The 19,379-nt window shown below is 48.3% G+C and overlaps 1 protein-coding gene and 1 long non-coding RNA gene across 8 annotated transcripts; both read left to right on the top strand.

Annotated features, from left to right (window-relative positions):
* Positions 1-4,869: 4,869 nt before the first annotated feature.
* Positions 4,870-5,365, top strand: LOC112897765 (pathogenesis-related protein 1A-like). The gene has a single exon (XM_025966157.1). The coding sequence runs from the start codon at positions 4,870-4,872 to the stop codon at positions 5,293-5,295; it is 426 nt and encodes a 141-aa protein (XP_025821942.1). The 3' UTR covers positions 5,296-5,365.
* Positions 5,366-11,194: 5,829 nt separating this feature from the next.
* On the top strand, positions 11,195-15,558 carry LOC112897697. Of its 7 annotated transcripts, none has more exons than XR_003229724.1 (6): positions 11,195-11,769; positions 11,848-12,350; positions 12,486-12,553; positions 13,102-13,174; positions 14,645-15,090; positions 15,357-15,558. It is a non-coding gene; the product is annotated as an uncharacterized LOC112897697 (long non-coding RNA). The 7 variants fall into 7 exon arrangements; XR_003229722.1 differs by having other exon boundaries at positions 11,198-12,350; positions 14,645-14,783; positions 15,035-15,090; XR_003229720.1 differs by having other exon boundaries at positions 11,199-12,350; positions 14,645-14,779; positions 15,035-15,090.
* The last annotated feature ends 3,821 nt before the right edge of the window (positions 15,559-19,379 follow it).

Below are 19,379 nucleotides of genomic sequence, written 5' to 3'. Positions count from 1 at the left end.
CTATCGAGAAGCTCTTTCGTTGCGCCCCCCCGAAGTACAAGCAGATGGTTTGCTCGGTCGAGTCTCTAGTGGACCTCTCCACGATGTCGATCGAGGAGGCGATTGGTCGCCTCAAGGTCGTCGACGCCGACGAGCCACAGCTTTCCTTAGACCCTGTCACCATTGGCGGCAAGCTCCACTTCGCTGGGAATCAATGGGAGGTCTGTCGAGGTGACGGGAAGAAGGGGGAGCCTTCTTCCACGATAGACGGCCGCAAGCATGGCAAGCCGCGCAAGGCGCAGGGAGGCGCCCAGGCTAGGGCTCGAGGACGTGCCGAGGATGGTGCGCGTGGAGGTGCCCAAGGTGGTGTCGTCGGCAAGCGCAAGCCAGCACAGGATGATGTTTGCCGCAACTGTGGTAAGTCTGGCCACTGGGCCAGAGACTGTCGACAGCCATGACGTGGCTAGGCCCACGTCGCACAGGCGGAGGAGGAGGAGCCAGCTCTGCTCCTGGCACACACAAGCAACGAGCTACCTCCAGCGGCATCGGCCGCAGCGGCTCTCCTCCACCTTGATGAGCCGAAGGCACATGCCCTTCTCGGCGACGGCTCCGGTGATGACAAGACCGACGGGTGGTGCCTCGACACTGGTGCCACCCACCACATGACTGGCCGACGGGAGTTCTTCACCGAGCTTGACCCCAGCGTCCGAAGCCTCATCAGGTTTGGAGATGCCTCCAGCGTGGAGATCAAGGGCGTCGGTTCCGTGGTCTTCACCGCCAAGTCCGGTGAGCACAGGCTGCTCACCAGAGTCTACTACATTCCCGCGTTGAGGAACTCCATCATCAGCGTGGGACAGCTAGATGAGAACGGCTCGCGCGTGATGGTTGAGGACGGAGTCATGAGGATTTGGGATCGCCAGCGTCGCCTTATTGCCAAGGTAACCAGGGGCGCAAACCGCCTCTATGTCCTCCATGTGAAGGTGGCACAACCCTTCTATCTCACTGCTCGTCGGGATGATGAGGCGTGGCAGTGGCACGAGCGCTTCGGGCACCTCAACTTCGAGGCCCTGAAGCGGCTCAGTGCCAAGGAGATGGTGCGAGGTCTGCCGTGCCTCGACCATGTGGAGCAGTTCTACGACGTATGCGTGTTGACGAAGCAGAGACAGCTCCCGTTTCCCCACCAGGCGAGCTTCCGAGCCAAGGAGCGGCTCGAGCTCGTTCACAGGGACTTGTGTGGCCCGGTGACACCGGCCACACCGGGAGGACGATGTTACTTCCTGCTGCTCGTCGATGACCACTCCCGCTACATGTGGGTGATGGTCCTCGGCAGCAAGGGAGAGGTTGCGGACGCCATCAGGCGCATGCAAGCTGTGACGGAGGCGGAGTGTGGCCGCAAGCTGCGCGTGTTGCGCACCGACAACGGCGGTGAATTCACGGTGGCTGAATTCGCGTCGTATTGCGCTGAAGAAGGCATTCAGCGCCACTACTCCACGCCATACAGCCCGCAGCAGAACGGCGTCGTCGAGCGGCGCAACCAGACGGTTGTAGGGATGGCCAGGGCCCTCCTCAAGCAGAGGGGGATGCTGGCTGTCTTTTGGGAGAGGCCGTGGTGACGGCCATCTACATCCTCAACCGCTCGCCTACCAAGGCACTCGACGGCAGGACGCCATACGAGGCTTGGCATGGGCGCAAGCCGGCGGTCTCCCACCTGCGGGTCTTTGGCCCGGGCCCTCCTCAAGCAGAGGGGGATGCCGGCTGTCTTTTGGGGAGAGGCCGTGGTGACAGCCATCTACATCCTCAACTGCTCGCCTACCAAGGCACTCGACGACAGGACGCCATACGAGGCTTGGCATGGGCGCAAGCCGGCGGTCTCCCAACTACAGGTCTTTGGCTACCTCGCGTTCGCCAAGGAGCTTGGCCACGTCAGCAAGCTCGATGACTGGAGCACTCCGGGAGTGTTCATCGGCTATGCGGAGGGCTCGAAGGCCTACCACATCCTTGACCTGAAGACACAGCGTGTGCGCACCGCACGCGACATTGTATTCAATGAAGGCCGGGGATGGGCGTGGGACAAGGCAGTGGACGACAGCTCGACTTTGGTGTACGACGACTTCACTGTCGAGTACTTCCACTTCGAGGGAGCTGGGGGAGTAGGCAGCCCCTCTTCGACGAGCGTGCCTACTCCAGTCCCCGAGCCTTCACCGTCCCCGGCGCCTTCTACCCCAGCAGCACCACGCTCTTTAGCCAGGACTCAGGCTGCGATGAGATCGTCTTCGCCGACTCCACCACAGCCGGCGACACCATGCTCTCCAGCCACAACTCCGGCTAAGACGAGTTCCTCGTCGGCTCCATCTCAGTCGGCAACGCCATGCACTCCAGCACCGACAGCCACTTCTCCGGTCATGTCTACTCCAGCACTAGCTCACGTCGAGCCCAGCCCGGTGGAGTTCGCTACCCCACTCTCTCACGATGAGGAGCGCATCGACGCGTGCTACGACGGCGAGCCGTTGTAGTATCGTACGATGGAGGATCTTCTTGGCGACCAGCCAGTGCTGGGACTAGTGCCTCACGACCTGGAGAGGCAGTTGCACCTTGCGTGCGACGACGGTGAGCCTCGGTCTTTCGCAGAGGCCGAGAAAGACGCGGCATGGCGTGCCGCGATGAAGGCGGAGATGGATGCGGTAGAGAAGAACCGCACCTAGGAGCTTGCTGATCTCCCTTGTGGTCACCGCGCGATCACCCTTAAGTGGGTGTTCAAGCTGAAGAGGGATGAAGTCGGCGCCATCATCAAGCACAAAGCTTGCTTGGTGGCACGAGGTTTTTTTGCAGCGGGAGGGGATCGACTTCGACGATGCCTTCACTCCCGTTGCCTGGATGGAGTCCATGCGACTCCTCCTTGTGCTGGCTGCCCAGGAGGGCTGGCGTGTCCACCACATGGACGTCAAGTCAGCGTTCCTTAACGGCGACTTGAAGGAGGAGGTCTACGTGCACCAGCCACCGGGATTCGCGATCCCCGGCAAGGAGGGAAAGGTGCTGAGCCTGCGCAAGGCCCTCTATGGCTTGCGGCAGGCACCAAGGGCATGGAATGCCAAGTTGGATTCCACGCTCAGGAGGATGGGCTTCGAGCAAAGCCCGCACGAGGCAGCCGTCTACCGGCGGGGCAATGGAGGAAATGTCCTGCTGGTGGGCGTCTACGTCGATGACTTGGTGATCACCGGCACCAAGGTTGCAGAGGTGGCGGCGTTCAAGGAAGAGATGAAGGCCACCTTCCAGATGAGTGACCTGGGGCCTCTCTCTTTCTACCTGGGGATTGAGGTGCACCAGGACGACTCTGGGATCACACTTCGGCAGACTGCCTACGCCAAGCATGTCGTTGAGCTAGCTGGGCTCACCGACTGCAACTCAGCTCTCACTCCGATGGAGGAAAGGCTGAAGCTGAGCCACGATAGCAGGGCAGAGGAGGTGGACGCTACCCAGTACCAGCGTCTTGTGGGGAGCCTTCGCTACCTTACCCACACATGGCCGGACTTGGCGTTCTCCGTCGGCTACGTTAGTCGGTTCATGCAGCGACCGACGACGGAGCACCAGCAGGCTGTGAAGAGAATCATCCGCTATGTTGCGGGGACTCTCGACCATGGCCTCTACTACCCGAGGTGCCCTGGAGCAGCACACTTCATTTGGTACAGTGACAGCGACCACGCCGGTGACATTGACACCAGCAAGAGCACCAGTGGGATCCTCTTCTTCCTTGGCAAATGCCTCGTCAGCTGGCAGTCGATCAAGCAGCAGGTAGTAGCTCTGTCCAGCTGTGAGGCCGAGTACATCGCGGCCTCCACCGCTTCGACTCAGGCGATCTGGCTCGCTCGACTGCTAGGTGATCTCCTCGGCAGAGACGCTGGAGCGGTGGATCTCCGAGTGGACAGCAAGTCCGCTCTGGCCCTGGCAAAGAACCCCGTTTTCCATGAACGGAGCAAGCACATCCGGGTGAGGTACCACTTCATCCGAGGCTGTTTGGAGGAAGGGAGCATCAAGGCAGGTTACATCAACACCAAGGACCAGCTTGCAGACCTGCTCACCAAGCCTCTTGGGAGGATCAGGTTCCTGGAGCTCTGCTTCAAGATTGGGATGGTCCAGATTTCCCACAAGACGACGCACAAGACTTAGGGGGAGAATGATGGGAATAAGTCTCTGTACTTGGTCTTTGTGGGCAGGGTGTTTCTCTCAGCATTTCTCAGCATTTTGAACTGCTTTAGAGCAGCTAGGACAGCAGTTTTAGAGCAGCTAGGATAGCAGCATCTTGACTGTTTTTAGGATAGCATCTAGGACAGCATCTAGTTTGGCATCTTAGACTAGCAACTAGCATATCCTTGGCTGGCTAGCAGCCTATAAATATGTATCCCCAACCCCCTAGAGGGTATGGCATTGTGGTAGAGTTTGAGAAGTAAACCCAGAAAAAATTCCCAACTTCTAGTGTCATCTTTACTCTCAATGAGAGTAAAAATTCTGCTACTAACACTGGTAACCATCCTTTTAAAGGAAAGAGTTGCAGTAGATTACGATGACAGACATGGTCTTTAGTCTTCTCTAACCTCACATGCGTTCGACTTTGGCAGGACAGAACTGCTACGCGTAGTTGTTGTACTTAAACATGTGTGTTGGTTTACAGCCACTTGCAATAGCATATATCTAAAATGGCTGTCGGCTACCATGTTCTAACTGCACCGTTATTAGACGCCCCCCATTGCATATAAATAGGCACCAACAAGACAACACAAAACAATCACAAGCTATCCATCCGATTGATCCAGAGCAAATTAAGCTAGCGGTTGCAAGGTATGGCGACAACCAAGAAGGCAATAGTAGCCTTTGCACTTGTGCTTTTCCATGGCTATGGCCTCCATGGCTCAGAACACGGCGCAAGAGCAGGAGTTCCTTTCGCTCCACAATGCTGCCCGTCGTGAGGTGGGTGTTGAGGATGTGGTATGGGATGAGACCGTGGCTGCGTTTGCACGGGTCTACGCAGCGAAACGTGCCGGTGACTGCAATCTCCAGCACTCGGACCAGGCTGAGCGTGACAACCTTGGCTACGGTGAAAACATTGCCGTGGGCTTCCCTGGCAGCGACTTGAAGGTGGCTGCAGCCGTGCAAATGTGGGTGAATGAAAAGCAAGACTACGACAGTGCTAGTGGCAGGTGCATGAAAGGGCGGCCGGAGGAGCTGATGTGTGGGCACTACACGCAGGTGGTTTGGCGCAACACTAAGGCCATCGGTTGCGCGCGCGTCAAGTGTGACAATGGTGGCATCTTCATCACCTGAAACTATACACCGGCGGGCAATGTCCCTGGACAACGTCCATTGTAGTCGCTTGGGGAATAAACTTATAGGAGTATATGCTACTGTGTGTATCCATGCTACGAAGCCTGCATATACCAATGCAGTCTTGATGTAAGATAAATGTATGTGTATATCTTAAATTCAGAATAAATAAATTGGTATTGAAAATTACTTCTTTAAATCTGCTTGCCATCTTTTGTATCTTTTGAGTGACAATTCTTTCTCCCTCCTCTAACTGCAATATGCAATAAGAAGTACCTCGTGTTACAAAAGATCAGTGACAAAGTATACTAGAATGGGCTGAGCTCAGGACCCACATTGACTCAGAGATCCCGTGACACCCTAAAATTTTAATTTTAGAATGTGAATATCTTTTTATATAGACATATCTTATTTCTAGACATTCTAAGAATTACCCATATTTTTGCTAGCTTTTATTCTAAATTTTCTAGAAGCAAATCCAATTTTCAGAAACTTCTAGATTTCTTTCCATGAGCTCTGGATATTTTACTCGAACTCCTCGTGTCCTAAATATTTTCCAAACAATTTTCCTGAGATTTTTGGGATTAAAATTCTCTTTCTAAACTTATTTTTCCCTCTTGTATCTAATCTTTTTTCCCTTCCTTTCTCCTATTCTCTCTGCTAGCCCATTCCCTCTCTTCCTCTCACTTATGGACAGGTCCTGTGGCAGAACCGCTTGAATTATTCCGGCTCAAGCGCGCTAGACATCGCTTAGGCAGGCGACAGAAGCTCAGCGCACTTCAAACGGAACAACTCATTGATCTGTTGGGTCACCGCCCGATTCAACCACGGTTAAACAGATTTACCTCGTACGAAGACGAGTCCAACCTTACAACAGCTCGCAACTTTTACACCACAGGATAATTAAACACTATTACACAAGGGTTTTATTTCATCGTACCTAATACAAATTTATACAAGCATTATTCGAAACTTCAAGTTTACCAAGCAGTATTCAGAGTTAGCAGCGAAAGCAACAACGCGACTACATACGTCGCAGAGGTAGGCACCATACTTAGCCCAAAGCATGGCGTTACATCAAAGGGTCATTGCCGGCCGGGACGGATCCCATTCCACGGACCAGCCAAGCGGAACAGTGCCAGGCCAATCAGGTAATAGGCTTACCGCGTACCATATTTACGGTATGTGACCAGTACTTTCAAACACTTGAGCATCACTACCACACACTGCGATCTTATCAAACTTAAATCAACACAGACGGGGTATTCTTTCAAGTCATGCTATCGTACATAACCCCGTCCGTTATCCTTATAGCGATTGCAGAAAGATAAACAATCAACTCCTATATCGCGCGAGTGACAGGAAATCACTCGACTTCTGCCGGTCCTATTAGCAGAGCATCTATTCGGTAAGAACTCGGAAAATATTATATAGGTTCCTAAGTTTCATGCATCTAGGGTTTCATTACAACTCCTAAAACTTAATGCACAATATAGATATATAACATAATGAGTGCATAATTTGAAAAAAAAAACTGGGTTATGCACCGGGGCTTGCCTTCTTGGGTGGGGCTGGGGTCAGAGATATCAACAACTTCCAAACTTTGGTTCAGGACTTTAGTAAGATCCTCAGCGATGTTCATTTGGTCTTCAGGTATACCCTGCTCGGGTTCCGGGACCAATTCGTAGGTTCCGTCTTCAAGCGTCGTCGATTCTACATGATATGCAATGATTTGAATTAAGTGATTATTAAGTCAATAACTTTCCTTCACAATAAGGTTGCAATCCAACAATTCACATTCAAAACACCACAAAGCAAAGGATTTGAATTCTAAAAATTCAAATTTATTTATTATACATTAATCCAATTAACTCTACTAATATCATAAATAATTTCTATAACTTCAAACATAAGAGAATTAAGGTTAAGAATTTAACTACACACACTTGAAGTTGATACAAAGCTTCTGTTAATTTCTTATTTTTAAACCTAGCAAGTTAGTGGTACAAAAATGAACAAATTCAAATTTAAGTTAACAAGTTTTATTTTTAGTTTGAAATCTATAGGGGATCTAGCTTTGAATTTTGTGAGTGTGTTTACTTCTATCACATGAGCTTGCCATAAATTTTTCATAAATTTTTGAAAGTAGAAACTAAGTTATTTGAATTAAATTCAAATTTTCAAGTTTAAATCAAAACCTTAAGTTAAACAGTGCTATAAAATTATTCAAAATTTACTATGATTTACTTAACATTAGAACAACACATGGTAAAAAAATCTAAATATGAAAACATCAGTAACATGCTTGAATAAATTTACTTCATTTCAAGCTTACTTTGCACAAATTTAAATGGGTTCAAGTTAGAGTGCAGTACTGATGGTGAAATTTATACACAAGTTCACTTATATCACATACAAGTTGCATACCAAAAATTACATGAAATAAAGCTAACATGTAAAAGATACCTAAAAGATTCACTTTTGATAGAATTTAAAATAGAACTTAAAATATTAAGTTTCAAACTCAACTTAGTAACAAAAGTTGTAGAACTGAACTCCTAGAGTATAACAGAACTAGTTTGACAATTTTTAAATTTTTCTACAAATTTCTATCAATTTTTAAAGCTGGCTGATTTGAATTGAGGGGGTACTGATATTTTTGCAGAAAAGACCCTCTAGAAAAGAAGACTTGCAATTGGGTTCCTGGTCGGTTTGAACAGAGGGACAGCACGACGGCGATCAAATTCTGACGAGGAGGCTCACCGGCGGCGAGGGGGGAGTGGGGGGAAAAGGTTCACGAGCTCACGGCGGACTCGGGGGTGGCAGGAACTGAAGAAGGAAGGTGCAGAGATGGTGGTTCGACGGAGGACCGAGCCAGTGGCAGCGTTCCAGCGGCGGAGTGCAGGAAGACGACGGGAAAGTGGCCAAGAAGCTTCTACGCGTAGATGTGGTGCTGGTGGTGAGCTCGGTGAGGGCCAAGAGGGGGCGAAGCATCGGGACGACTGTTAGGCCGAGCGGCAGTGGTGGACAGGACTGCCGGCGCGGCATTCTGGTTGCGTGAGCGCGAGGGGATGGAGAAGAGCTGGCCAGGAAGCTTTAGTGGGATGTAGTGGTGCCGATGGAGCACGGGATTACGGGTGTGGGGTGGCGGAGGTGGCTGATGGCGGTGAGAAGAGACTGCGGCGGAGGTCCGGCGGTGGTGCCGAGCGAAGAAGAAGAAGAGGGGCGAAAATGCGGGCGCGTGAGAGGATAAAAGAAGTCGAGGAGGGCTCCTGGATGCGCTGCGGAACCAAGAAGAGGCATGGGCGAGCTGGAGCAGCTGCAGGCGGCCGGTGGCACGCGTGGCGGCTGCGGGCGATGGCGGCACGACGTGGCGGGGCGGGGAAAAGCCAGCGGGGTCGGGCGAGCGGCGGGCGGGTGAGCTGGAGGGCCAGGTGGTGCGGTTAGGGTGGCGAGGGGCAGCTGGCAGCCAGGGAGATCGCCAGCAAGGGGCGGCGAGCGGCGCAGCAGAGCAACAGAGAGGGAGGGGAGAGAGAGGAAGATGATGGGGACTTGTTCGCAATTTTTCAAAAGTTCAAGGGGTTCACTATAAAGTAAGATTTTCTTTCAAACCATATCCCAAATGAAAATATGCCCAAAAGCAAAAGTGTAGAGTTTAAAAAGAACTACAACTTTGCTTTAAGGGTTAGCTTCAAAAGAGTTAGAGTTTTGAAACTATTTCAAAATTCAACAAACTATCCAATTTCAAATAAAACCTATTTAAAATTCACATTCCAATTGAAACCTTAGGGTAAATCTACTTCTTACAGTGGTTTAAAAGTAAATACTTTCTTTTTCAAAACTAACCTTCATACAATTTGAAATTACCTTTCATTCAAACACATTTAGCAAAAGAACCCTAATTTTTCCATAATTACAAAAACACCCTTTAACTTGCATTTAGGTTTTAAACACATTCACAAAAACAAACACAACTTTACACTAAATCCAGTGTGTCTTGCTCCCAAATACCTGAAATGTCACAATACACGGCCAATCTAGCCTTAATCCACCCGTGCAGGAGCCGATTCGCAAGCCCATTACAATTATCTTTTGACCCCATCTTGCTCACGGCCCACCTTCTGGTCCAGCCAAATTATAGCGATAACAAGGCCCTCTTGGGATCCTCCAAGGAGTCGATGAAGTTCGGCTCGAGACTCTCAAGCTAAGTGAGAGGTGCGGATTCCAAGGCTACCAGGAAGTAGAGCGCCTTGGTGGAGTTGGATCCACTGGCGTGGGTCTTGCTTGTCCAGTACTTGGGGATGTTGACTGGTTTGAAGTTCTTGGGGTAGGAACGATCGGTGATGTTGGAGGTGAACATGGGGAAGCGGTCACTATCGTCGGTGTCATGGTATCTGTCAAGTCGGTCCCTTCTCCTTGCCTTAATGACGCGCCGCACATCGCGATCATCATTAATGTTCTGCCTCAGATCAGCCATAGGAGTGCTCTGTAGGCTGGCCTCAGGCTGGGCTTTGACCTGAGGCCTTATGTTGTGCTGGCTGCGGCGTGGTCGCGGAGGTTGCTCCACCTCTTGTTCGACGATGCGATGCGCGGGCTGCTAGCCTTGGCGATTGCCGTGGCCGCCCTGATTGTCCTGGTTGCGCTGGCGGTTGTCACCCCTTCGGGGTCCGACTCCACCTCCAGGGGTGCGACTGACCTGTGCAGAGTCATCGTGACGCTCGGATCTCGAGAGGGTGTTCCATGTCGAAGACATGGGGTTTTGCTCATCGAGTTGCACGAGCGCGTGCTGGGTCAGGTACTGCAGCCTTTGTACCTGGGGGTTTGGCAGTAGTTGTTGAACTAGGAGCGCTGCCTCTGCGATAGCGCCTATCGGGGTGCGGTACTCCCGATCTTCGGCCGCTGCGAAGGCGTTGTTGAGGTTCCTGCGGTATAGCAGGTTGCATACGTGGTTTTCCGCATTCCGCCTGCGCTTGGCATTCTTCAACCGCCTGATCCTCCTATGCTCTTCGTTCTCGTCCTAGGGAGCGTCCGCAATGCACTCGTCGACGGATACGTCCGCGAGTAGTTTAGCGTCGTACTCTGGACCTAGCTCGTCATCCTCCGCGTTGTGGAGGGAAGCCATGTAGACTTGGCGATCCGGAGAGGTCTCAGCTGTATGGCTGTACTCGAGTAGCTCTGCGCTGCCCTCTTCCTCTTCAGCGATGCGAGAAAGGGGATTGCCTTCCTGGAAAGGCAGTTCCTGCGTGAAGGCCACAAGGCGGGAGTTGTATTCGAGTAGCTTAGAGGGCTCCATGGCTTTCCAGTACATGAACCGACCTTGCGGCATAGTAGTTATGGTCACACCCAGGTGACTACCCGAAAAGGATTCGAGGTCGTCATCTGAATCTGAGTAGTTGTCGAAAACAGGGTCCCCCGCAAGCGATGGTTCCCTTATCCCTGATCTTGAGTAGATGATCTAAGTTGGACAGTTTTCTTTTGTTCCAACTAGTTCTACTACGGTACGAGGTACGAGTAGTAGATCGTGGGTCAAACTACTGGCTTATTCTCAATATGCCTGCTCTTCGAATTCAAAACTCCTCAGCTATAACCCTTTCTACATATGTATATATGAAAAAGACAGCAGCTATACAAAGCTTTATCTCGCCACTTGAGAACTCGTTTGCTTCTGGCTGTCTTACTGAATTTCGTTATTTTTGAACAATTCATCACCTGAACAGAAGGATTCAGAAGCTATCCCATCCCCAGAAGCTATCCCATCCCCTCTAAATATATAGACTACGTGCAAAATCATGTGGTTCCGGGTCCGACAGGTACCCGTCTAGCACTGCCATCGCCGCTGTCCCGCCACCCCGAGCTCTTCAGAGGGGCAACGACACGCCGGCCGCAAACAACAGCTGCACAGCTGCGTCGGTCATCGCTCCATCCGATCGGGCAACACGTGGAGCCGGACTTGACTCCGCCGCACGCGTAACACCGCCGTACGTCGAGGCTGTCAAAGACCATCGATGTCGGCTCTGGCACCCCCTGTCGTGGATGCCGACTTCGCCGCCAGTAGCCCACAAGGCGCGTGTCCCCACCACCGCAGGCGCCGCCGCACCACCTCCTCCGGCGCCGCCCTCCCCCTTGTGGACGGCCCGTCGCCGGCCCCACCGGCCGCTTCCGGCCACACCGAGCCAGGCCGCGCCCAGCCGCGCCACGCAGCGCCGGGACCGGATCCGGCCGCCGGCCACCGGAGAAGCCACCATCACCGCCGGGAGGAGCCGCCACCAGGAGGAGAGCAGGAGGGAGAGAGGATGGAGGAAGGGCCCGCTGCCACCATCATTGCGGCTGCGCGGGCTCCTGCAGCACGCTCCGGCGGCGGCGAGGAGGCTCGAGGAGGGAGGGAGGTAGGTAGGAGGGCTTAGAGGTGCGGCGTCGCCGCCCGTGTCACCCAGGCTGGGCTACGCGGGGACGGGACGGAAGTTTCAGATAATGGTCCCCTGCCTTCCTTCTTCGTATCCTCCATCAGATTCCGAAACAAACGCCACGTTACATGGTGCTTTCTGCCTTCAGTCTTCGTGCGCAGGGAAACCGTAGCTAGGCAGCCGCATCGGAGAGGAGCTGCTGCCCCGGTTGATTCCACGTGAAGCGGCAGGTGCGGTGAAGGAGGTACACACGGACACACTTGGTTAGTCGGCGATTTGTTTTTCTTTCCGTTTTCGCATGGGGATGAATAGCGTGGTGACCTGATTATGGAATTGATGACTAATCGTCTTTCGGATGCATGGACGAGGTACATGGCTAGAGCATTGGACCATGCAGGGGGCAACTGCCCGTAGCCTGAATTGCTGAGTGTACAGATCATAGCCTGATTTTTGTAACACACATGCCTTTGGTGATCTGAACTCCTGATCGAATTGTTTTACTGCATTTTTCACTTTTCATTCAACCCATGATCTGAACCCCGGATCGAATCTTGCAACCGCACTGCCTCCAATCTGATCTTGCACCTGACTCGCACGCGACCTGCACTGCACCTGCACCGCCTCCAATCAGATCGGCTCCATCCCCCTCAGGTACGTTTGTTAGTTTCCTTATCAGGTTTTTGGCCCAGCAACGAATTTCTAATCTATTTGTCAGGTTTCAGTTTGTAGATCAAAAAGCAGAAGCCCACTGATTTGTGCCAATTTGATCTATTTGTGAGGTTTCAGTTTGTAGATCAGAAAGCAGCAGCCCACTGATTTTGCCGATTCGAGGCTTCACATTTCTGCTTTACACGGTCAGTCACTTATCATTCTTTTTTAATGAAAGATGGTTTATCTGTTCCATGTTTCCATGCTTCAAATGGTAAGTGTATGGCATTTGCATCACTTGGCAAAGGTTTAAGAAAGCACATCACAAGCAAATATTGGAGGATCTATTATTGCAAGTTATTCCCTGGTTCTTTTGGACAAACTTTTTTATGTCCTCCAATATTATTGCAAGATCCTGGTTGTTTGCTGTCATATGTATGAGACAAATATGCTAAGCCTCTTTAAATTCATTCTCTAATTAGTGCAGAATTTTGGAAAGTAGAACAAACAACTTATCTATGGTAGTATGAGCTTACAAAAAGCTCTAATCTCCGTAGGTGAGCTCAATATTGTCTTGTTAGCAAATTTTTTTCTATTCACCTGAGTTATATATTGTTAGTGGAGTTCTTAGTATTCAAAGTGCAGGACTGGTTTTGAATTTTAATTCTGGAGATGCATTATCTTGGTAGGTGATACAGTAGGCCTATATATGCTTGTAGAGAAAAGCTCAATGGCTATCTCTAATCCTTTGTAGATACAAAACCCAGCAGATATAAGGACAAGAGCTACACTTGCGAGGGTTTCAGTTTCCTTCTCAACGCCTGCAGGTATACCTTGTGCTATTGGTTCAGTTTTGTGCTCTTGTCCAAATCATTGTATAAAACTGGTAACAATTATGTCTCATAACCACTCTATATTGTTTCTTGCGTGTCACATTATAGTCTTAGGTGCTTTGCAATTTTTTTCTTTCAGTTGCCTCCATTGGTTATGATGGTAGTGTGATGTATGCATCCATATCTTAGGTGCTGTACAACCGGCAACATTGTTTGTTGAGGAGTTTTACGATGCACAATACTGGTATATACTACTAATCTAAAATGGACCAGTATATAAACATCGGAAGGTTCAGATTAATTGTATACTACTGAGACATTGATTAGTGGTATAAGGTAGTATAACTAGGTAGTATAAGGGTAATATAGAAAAGATCGATATTAGGACAGCCGCATTGGCCTGTTGACGAGCCGCTCAAAAAGGGCAGTGGCCGGCCGAGCAGTGGCTGACGTACAGCGGTCAGAGGCGTGGTGGTGGTGATTACGCATGACAGCAATCAAGATACATCTCGGCGAGGGACGTGCACAGACGACACAAGAAGGACATGCGGCTGCAGGCCAGGTTTGATGAACCACGGCGGCGGGCTGCAGCTACCGGCTAGGCCAAAGGACGTGGAGCGGTGTGCACTTTCAGGCAGGGGCGGAGCTGCCTTGTGCCGTCAGGGCCGCCGGACCCGATGAAATCTATAAAATTCAGTGTATAACACTGTTTACTGTTGTATTTGACCCTGTTGTGCTAATAGAGCCGACCCCGGTAACTTGATCGGTTGGCTTCGCCCCTGCTTTCAGAGAAGACGAGCTGAGACGGGGCTCAAGGGTGGCCGGCCACCAGCGCTAAGGGCGCATGGCGGCACGTGCAGCAAGGGGCGACGGCGGCCGCGGCAACTGCACAGGGATGGGGACCCGCACTGCCCCGCAGGGCACCAGACGACGTGAGGACCAGCGGCAGCCGCACAGGTGCCAGCCAGGGGCAGGAACGAGCAGCAGCGGGATGGCAGCACGCTTGGGACCGAAGAATCGAAGATGCAATCAGCATAGGGAGAAGTACGGACGGGCTGGAAATGCAAAATTAAAAATCTCAATTAAGCTAACAATTACTATCTTATCTCTACTAATGGACGGTTGGATCTTCTCTATACTACATACCACTAAATGGTAGTATTGTGTGCTGTAAAAGAGCTCTTGTTTGTTTGGTGCTCGAATTGCTGTCCTCATATGATTCTGGTGATTTCCTTGTGGGTTTTTGTTGATAGGGGAAGGATGTTTGCCTCCCAATCGAGTTAATTTGCTGTCTTTGACATGCTTATTAACCAGCAAATTCATGCTTATTAACCAGCAATTTCATGTTGATAGGGGAAGGATGTATTTTCTATTCGTTAGTTTCCAATTTGATACTCTATGCCTATACTGTTTTTGAGTTCTTGAGGTGTCCAATTGGATACCCTTGCCCTGTACTGTTTCCAGAAAGCAGGAGCTATGGTGTTGGTGTGCTGGTCTGCTACCTTACAACTTTACAAGGTTGCTGCATTCGTGGTATCCCAAGCAAATGATGATACATGCTGCTGATTTTGTACTTGTTGATTCAAGCTTTCAGTAACTGTATGTATGTATCCTTCTTTCTCTAAACCTGGCGGGATGCGGAGGGGCTTCATAGCTTCCATTTAATAAGTTTGCATAACATTTTTTTCAAAAATAACTGGATTTTGGATTCCAATGGCTTCCAATCTCAACAACCAAGAGAAATACAAATGTTTGCAACAAGAACATTTTGTTCCCTAGATAGCATGCAAGTATTTCTACCTTGGAGAACTAGAAATATGGAACATTTTATTTATTCTTTGGTAATGAGTTCAGGTTCCGGATCTGCAGAGGTTAATCTCAGACAACCATGTGTGGTTGTTTCCCTACAGGTAAGGCCAATGTGCTTAATTTGCATTTTACCTCGACCTAATATATACAATCTGAATTAAATTGCAGTGATTTCTTTATAGTGTTACTGTTACATGCTGTATAGGAAGCTAGAAATTAAAATGCCAAACAATACACTGAATGCTGCTATCTGAAATCGTGTTTTACAAAGTATTCATGTTTAGGAAAAACTTAAGACAATAAAAGATACATGCTTTGTTTGTTGCTGTTTGCACACTTATTTTGTATTTTCATACACTTCTTGCAGACCAATTTAGAGATACTATTTAAGGAAAGGAATATGGTGAATGCTATCATATATTTAGAACCGTTCACCAAAGAAAAGGGTCGAGGCCAACCGGCATTTTATTGTAGCATTGAAGGTTCAAGGTCGAGGTAAAAATAGATGTAAACTCGCCTTCTACAATTTTCATAACTCCATGTAAAAATTCATGAATTGATTTTGTGAACATGGCTACCATTGTTAGAATGCCACTGATTTTTACTCCAAAGCTTTGAGGTACTAAAACGATCACTTAATTTCCATGAAACAAAACAAATGGTGCTTGGCATCGCCAGCTTGCGTATTGCGAGGGAGAAATTGATAGTTGTCGAGTTTTAAGTCGCTAATTTGTATTTGATAAACTATCACAAAATGTGAGGTGTACTTTGAGAAGCTACACGATTCTCAGTGTTCGAAAAAGAAAAAGAGTGTACCAGTGAATGTTTAGAAACTACTGTTTAGAAAACTTCATTCATAGTTTGTGGTACCCAGACACTACAAAATATTTGATACTATAGTATTTTTACAAACCACGGTATTGTCTCCAACTCCAAAGTATTTGACACTATAGTATCTACGAGTATACATATATTGTATTAAGATGATATCGACTTTTACACCGTAGCAACGTACCGGCATCAACCTAGTCTAATATCCCATTCCTTCCTATGGCCCACTAGGTGGGGCGGTATCACGTTCTCTCTCTGGCCGTCACATCATCTGAGCGCGGTCAGCAGGTCACCAAGTCTTGTTGCCGCGTGTTCGCTCATTGTTGCCGCCATCCTACTATTCTCCTCCATTCACATGCGCCGGACCAGTACAGGGTTTATCACTAAACCCCTGCCCGTGGCTTGCTTGGCTGTCACGCGTCCTCCCCTCCTGGTCAAGGTCCGTTAAACCAGGTATGACAAGCGGGCACCTCTGCGAAGCGCCCACGTTACTATAGGCACTAAATATAATATAAATACAAATTCTAAAAAAGCTGGTACACATATTTATTATATTAGATGATTCAGCCTCGATACAAATCGCACAATAAGGACCGAGTGATCCAAAGCCAAAAGAGAAATAACCAGAACAAACCGAGAGTGCTAGCTATGAATAATAAGATCCGCATGCAACAATCGGGACTAAACGGCAACAGAAACATCTTTATTAGCCGAACACCACAGGTAAGTTGGGTGCGGACGCAACCAACTACTCGAAATCTTCTCCGGTGATGAAGTCTCAACTACTCGAAATCTTCTCTGGTAATGAAGTCTGGGACTTCCTCTGTAATAGTGAGCAAGGGTGAGTACAAACATACTCAGCAAATCCAACCCCGCCCTACAAAGGGGATATAAGAATACATGCATAAGGATAATTCAAGGAATATGCTGAGATTTATTTTGCATAAAGCTATTTTTTATACACATGCAAGGTTTATCTAGTAATTTAATTTTGTAAACAAGCTATTGCCATAACGACTAAAGACAGTAGTTTTCAAAGAGTGGGGTAATCCTAAACGAAGGATCCAAATTTTAATTGTCAACGGACACCCCGTCCACAGCAGCACACGGCACACTTGCTGGAACTTCCAAAATTAACACACGCTTTACTCACACCAAAGAAGTTTACCCAAGTCTCAACTAGTCAAAGTGACCAAGCCATAACTCGTCCAAGACCGTGGACACGGCTATTTTGAATAGATTTTAACTCTGCAGGTGTACACTTTACAAGTAGAGTACCGCAACATGATCACCTTAGTGTCAGCGCGAATCCATCAAAACCATTACCCACTATAGCATGATCATGATTAGTCATCATGAGAGCCAACTAAGGGGTTCATGACCTTCCAACGAGGTCTCCAACTGGGCTACTAATAAGCCTGCACTTACTTATGCCAGCTCCTTAGCCTCTCGCTGCACACCTGCCTCCAGACGACTAACGGACTATCTAGTGAGATTTAGACTAAGCTCTTGCCACGTACAAGGGTCGAGTGGTTGTACGATAAATTGGGTTAGGCAAGATGACACATCGACTCGGTCCTTAAACGAGACAAGGCGGGAATCTCCCATACTCAGCCACACAGGCACGAGCCAAACTCCCAAGCGTCCCACACAAGGAGCTCGGATCCGCCCCATCTCAAGATAATCACCAACACTTAGTTGTTCATCAACTCTTTTCCCAAATCCCAACCCAAGTTTACACCTACAACACACTCAACATATTTTTTTTGAAAATGATTGTATTTGTACAATGAGTAGTAGAAATATTGAGTAATAGCTCTAAGCGTTTAGCTAATATCAAGGTGATCACATAAATGGAGCGTATCATGTCTAGCGATAAGTTCTTGGTTATGTATCATCAATGAGGTAATGGCAAACAAGGAGTGTATATCCAACCGGGTTTATAACTAAATCAAGCAGTAAAATAGTTCAAGCATATATATAACTGGATGCAAGTAGTATTAGGCTTCCATGGTTGTGTTTAAAAACTGAGATAAATATGATCAAAAGAAAAAATATTGGACTTGCTATCTTCAAAGCCTTCAGACGAGTTCCTGCTCGCGGTACGGGGCGTCCGGCTCCAGCGCGGTACTGTCCTTTGTACTCTGGCTCAGAGGGATGACCTCCAAACTCGTTCTCTTCTTCAATCAGTTCGTTGGCTACAACGATGCACAAACGACAAACAAGCAAAACACAAAATAAGATGAGCCCAAAAGGAGATGAAAATAGGAGGGAGAGGGATGGATAGTATATGATTTTATCGGAATCTCTATCTTCACAACTAAAAAGACTAATTGGCAAAAAAAAACCTTGATGTGACCGGAAGCCCCTCCCGTGGTTGCTCTACAACACCGCACGAGCACAAGCACAGGACAACCAACGTACTGGCCGGTGTTAGTTTTTTTTCGTTTTATTTTTCTAGTATCTATCTATGATTATTTATTTTTTTGCTAAATATTTGTCAACAAATATGTTATAGGTATCAAACTATTATAGTCAACATTTTAAACTACTAGACTCAACATTTATTCAAACTTAGTGCAACAATTCGAATAAACTAATTAAACATTTGTGTGAAAATGTTGAAGTTGTAAATCAAAATTGTTGATCATGTATATGCAAGATATTGAAGCACTATATTTCAAATGTTGATTTTTGAAATAAAATTTGAAAAATTAAAATATATTTATATTGGATCTTATTTTGTTGCATAAATTCTAAGTAGCATGAAGGTTCAAACCGAATTCAAGATGCATTTATGGTTTGAAAGAAAATTAAAATAAAAGTTTCAAATCCAAAAAGGAATCCTTCCAAGTATTCATCCATCATGGCGAACTACATGTTGACACGTGTCCAGCTGCTCATCTCAAACCAGCGCACGGCGAGCCAGCTCTCCCTCTCCGGTTTAATCTCATCCGTTCTTAGGTACCGCACACATCTCTAACAATGCAAGATGTGGGTGAAAAAAAACTTGGAGAAGATATATAGGATCTCCGTGTTTGGGCAGGTCTTGATCTCACGTGAAGGCTTTGGTGGGTCATCTGGGCTTCTCGACTAGCACTTGGGCTGGTTTGTTTATTTGTGGGCTGGTGTCACACCCGATTTATAAGAACATAAATCGAGCAATCATATATGCGCCAGGATCAAGTCACGCATATATACAACAGATCATCAAGATATCATAACACATGTCACGAATAACATTAATATAAAACGTAAATGAATCAATATAATGAATTATTTTTATTACAACCGAATCAAGAATCGGTTCAAGAGTTGCGGAAGCGTAAAAGGAATACATGAAGAGCTGGGCGCCACAGGGACGTCGACTGGGAGACAAACGCCTAGAAGTCGTCGAAGCCGCTGACGTAATCCTCCACGTTGCCGGGCACTGAGCAGCAGTCGAAGATATCCGAAATAGAACAGAAGAGTAGAAAGACAAGTGTGAGTACAGAACTAGTACTCAACAAGTATAACACGAGCATGAGGCTCTAGGGTTAGCTGACTCAACTGCATTAGC

Source organism: Panicum hallii, chromosome 6, assembly GCF_002211085.1.
Source record: "Panicum hallii strain FIL2 chromosome 6, PHallii_v3.1, whole genome shotgun sequence".
NCBI classification, from domain to species: Eukaryota; Viridiplantae; Streptophyta; class Magnoliopsida; order Poales; family Poaceae; genus Panicum; species Panicum hallii.
This window is presented reverse-complemented; position numbering and strand designations above follow the sequence as displayed.